At 43.6% G+C, this 4,233-nt stretch overlaps 1 protein-coding gene across 7 annotated transcripts in view; it reads left to right on the forward strand.

Annotated features, from left to right (window-relative positions):
• Nucleotides 1-4,233, forward strand: part of ndel1a (nudE neurodevelopment protein 1-like 1a) — a 20,060-nt gene that overhangs the window by 3,556 nt on the left and 12,271 nt on the right. For all 7 annotated transcript variants that reach the window (XM_032501617.1, XM_032501616.1, XM_032501619.1 and 4 more), the window contains exon 3: nt 883-1,036. In XM_032501617.1, coding sequence (XP_032357508.1) covers nt 883-1,036 — 154 coding nt within the window. The remainder of the gene's footprint in view (nt 1-882; nt 1,037-4,233) is intronic.

Raw genomic sequence — 4,233 nt, forward strand, 5'->3', positions numbered from 1 at the left:
TCAGTCCATAGGGAGTTGGGTTGGGAACCGGAGAGTCGCTGGTTCAAGTCTCCATACGGACCTCTCCAGCTACCAGTCCACCTCCTGGGCACTGCCAAGGTGCTCTTGAGCAAGGCACTGAACCCCAAAACGCCTTTTTCATGGACAAGCCCCTCATTCTGACATCTCTCCATTTAGTGCATGTATAAGTACTGAGCATGTGTGTGTAATAACATAGTGTAAATTGTCATTTCCCCTTGATAAAGTATATATTATTATTATTATTGTTATCATCAGCTGACAAATGTTTGATCTGCTGTCTTGTCGTTGGGTCTCTGTCACCCATTCTTCACGCTTTCAATCAAAAGCCAGCGTCGGCATATCCAGTGGCACTTTATTATGTGGGACAAGCAGTGAAAGCTCTAACGTCTCCCTTTGTTTACCAAAGCGACGACTCATGTTTCACATTGAATATAAGACAATCATGTCTCTTTGTCCTCCCCTCTATTGAAAGGGTCGTGTAATGATGCAGAAGCTGTTTTTTTGCTGTTGCTCAACATATTTATTATAAAGGCCGCGTAGATTAACTGCAACTAAGAGCTAAGAAATCTTATACCACACACATCACTTGATTAAGATTAAAATCTCAACACTAACGAAAACTAAGTCTGGCCCACACCCAGTTATGTAAGAGTCTGTAGACAATCCGCTTCCTTTAAAGTCAAGGCTACGTCCTGGGAAGTATGTTATATATCTGGGTCAGGGCTCCAGTGGCCAGACAATCAAATGAAATAAAGATGGGGAAAAAATATAAATATGGTGCATGCTCCCTCCCGTGCACAGCGACCTCGTTCTGTCTCGACTTGTTGTCTAATGGCTTCTCGTCTTCCTGTCGGCCGCCAGCTGCCGGGAGGCTCGCGAGGAGCTGCTGGAGTTTCAGGAGGGGAGCAGGGAGCTGGAGGCCGAGCTGGAAGCCCAGCTGGGCCAGGCCGAGGCGCGTATGAAGGACCTGCAGGCTGAGAACCACCGGCTGAAGCAAGATGTCGAAACACTCAAGGTAACTGCAGGAGTTTGGAAAAAGAAACCATCTGTGACCCAGACTTAGTCTGTTGATGTGTGCCTCTGATCTGATATTAAGAGAGAAAATATCAGTTTTATTAGCCAAACAATTATTAACCTTCACTAGTGCTGCAAAGATTAATCCAGTGGTTGTCAACTATTAAATTAAATGTCTACTAGTTTGATAATCGATTAATCGGTTTAAGTTTTCCTTTTAGGAAAACAGTAAACCACCTCTGATTCCAGCTTGTTAAATGTGAACATGTTCTAGTTTCCTCTCTCCTCTGGGACAGTAAACTGAATATCTTTGAGTTGTGGACAAAAAAAGACATTTGAGGACGTTTATCTTGAGCTTTGGGAAACACTGGTCACCATTTATCTGACATTTTAGAGACTTATCGTTACCTTGTATCGGAAACCTCACTGTACTGCACAGTAAAGCTCTAAACCAAGGTAGTATGGCAGGTCTCAATGTGAACCCTTGAAATGAATATTTGATGCTTTCTTTTTTCTAATGTTACCACTCGTCCTTGAGTGCAGTCTCTTGTGAGAAGACGTGTGAGAAGTCACGCTGTAGCAGCTGCTGCTCCACAGGATGCAGCAGTCGTTTTTTTCTTGTGAGCCTGCAGCTTTGCCTCTCTGGTTATATGTCAGAGGTCCCCGGATTATTGAGATCAAACCGCGTCCCATGCAGAACTGAAAAATGTTCTCATGGGTTTGTGTTTGTTTGAAGTCTAAATGACCATCTAGCACGCCTGACCCAGGAGATATATTAATATTGGGGCAAAACTTGCAAGTTGTGTCTAAATACTAATAACAAGTATGTGGGTGTCTAGATTGATTCAAACCTGTTCTTTAAATCTCATGTTAAAAGTATATGCAAAAGCATTCGATTTAACTTGAGCAACTTTGGATTTTTCAGACAATCACTCGGCTATTATGTACATGAATGCCGTGATTATCTCACATTATCTCTAGCTTTGTTCAGGCCAACAAATCCACAAGGAAACCACTTGGATCTCTCTCTCTCTCTCTCTCTCTCTCTCTCTCTCTCTGTGTGTGTGTGTGTGTGGTGTGTGTGTGTGTGTGTGTGTGTGTGTGTGTTGTGTGTGTGTGTGTGTGTGTGTGTGTGTGTGTGTGTGTGTGTGTGTGTGTGTGTGTGTGTGTGTGTGTGTGTGTGTGTGTTGTGTGTGTGTGTGTGTGTGTGTGTGTGTGTGTGTGTGGTGTGTTGTTTGGTGTTGTGTGTGTGTGTGTGTGTGTGTGTGTGTGTGTGTGTGTGTGTGTGTGTGTGTAATGAATGAATGAATTAAATAAATAATTCACTTTATCCCAGTTGTGGAAAGTTGATTTGCAGCCCATATAACAATACAAAAACACAAGTACAAAGATGTTACCTGTACATACAATATACAGAACGCATTACTACAGCAGGGATCTCAATCAGGCAGGAGTAAAGTTTTGAAGTTGATATAGTCCATAAATTCATGTGCAATCTAAATGTTAATCTCACTAGGGAAGATGCTGATGCACCCCTCTTTTTGCACCTATCAACCAACACCTGCTCTGTCCCACACTGGCTGATCTGGATGACTCATACATAATGCAGCAGGTTGTGTGTCTGTCTCATTCTCGCTCCATAATTACTGAAAGGCAGGAGCGACATTTATGTGTCCATGTTTCCAGCAGGGAGGAGATGTGTGTGCCAAAGTGTCTGTCAGTTTTTAGGTTTCACACATGAAGTGGATGCTTTGCTTTGCTTTATGGGAGAACACACAGTAGTGGTATTTGTGGCAGCGGCATTTCTTTTTTTGGGAATACGTTGTCGATCGTCATGATAGAGTAGTGTCGGTTCAGTCTGCCAGCTTCACCCACTGATGACAGTCTTCAGTACCAACAAACATGTATTTTTAGAAAAGAAGGGAAAAACTGACACAAAACACACCTTGGGCTAATGGTTAGGTTTTCTGTTTTGATGTGTTGATTATATACGTCCACTCATCGTTGACCATTTTCAGTACAAAGCTACGGTGGCCCTGAGGTGTAAAACGCATTACCAAAACCATTTCACAAAACAAATCAATAAATCTGAAAATATACAGTATATCACCTTTTCACTAAACGCCACATTGCAGTCAACACATTCAGAAAACAAAATATTTTAAAAGGGATATTTCAGAAAAATATATCAACAATTTAGAAAACACATTTCAGAAAATATAACATTATGGAAACAACACTTTAGAAGCCACAACAATATTTTAGAAGGAAATCAATCAATCGACAAATAAGAAAAAAAACACTATAGAGAACACAACGTTTAGGACTTTAGTGGCCTGGGGCCTGTTGCACGAAAGTAGAATAAAGATATCCAGGATAAGTGAAAAAGCTCAGCTCGACTTAGTGCGATCTGCTCATCGCGGCTTAATCGGTTGCACGTTTGCCGAGCCAGGATGAACAGGTGGAGCTATGTCAAGCCAGGTGTAGATAGCCAGGATGAACAGGTGGAGCTATGTCCAGCCAGGTGTAGATAGCCAGGATGAACAGGTGGAGCTATGTCCAGCCAGGTGTAGATAACCAGGATGAACAGGTGGAGCTATGTCCAGCCAGGTGTAGATAGCCAGGATGAACAGGTGGAGCTATGTCCAGCCAGGTGGAGATAACCAGGATGAACAGGTGGAGCTACGTCCAGCCAGGTGTAGACAGCTGGGATGAACAGGTGGAGCTATGTCCAGCCAGGTGTAGATAGCCGGGATGAACAGGGGGAGCTATGTCCAGCCAGGTGTAGATAGCCAGGATGAACAGGTGGAGCTATGTCCAGCCAGGTGTAGATAACCAGGATGAACAGGTGGAGCTATGTCCAGCCAGGTGTAGATAGCCAGGATGAACAGGTGGAGCTATGTCCAGCCAGGTGTAGATAGCCAGGATGAACAGGTGGAGCTATGTCCAGCCAGGTGTAGATAGCCAGGATGAACAGGTGGAGCTACGTCCAGCCAGGTGGAGATAACCAGGATGAACAGGTGGAGCTATGTCCAGCCAGGTGGAGATAGCCAGGATAAGTGCACGTTCACGGCTTTCTCAAATAGACCACGTTATCGATCACAGATTTACTGATGCAGAGATGAGAAGACGCATGCGCCACATATTTCATCCAATAATTAGCAGCTTCTAATGGAAAGTAACGAGGAGGAGAAGAAT

Source organism: Etheostoma spectabile, chromosome 21 (genome assembly GCF_008692095.1).
Source record: "Etheostoma spectabile isolate EspeVRDwgs_2016 chromosome 21, UIUC_Espe_1.0, whole genome shotgun sequence".
NCBI lineage: Eukaryota > Metazoa > Chordata > Actinopteri > Perciformes > Percidae > Etheostoma > Etheostoma spectabile.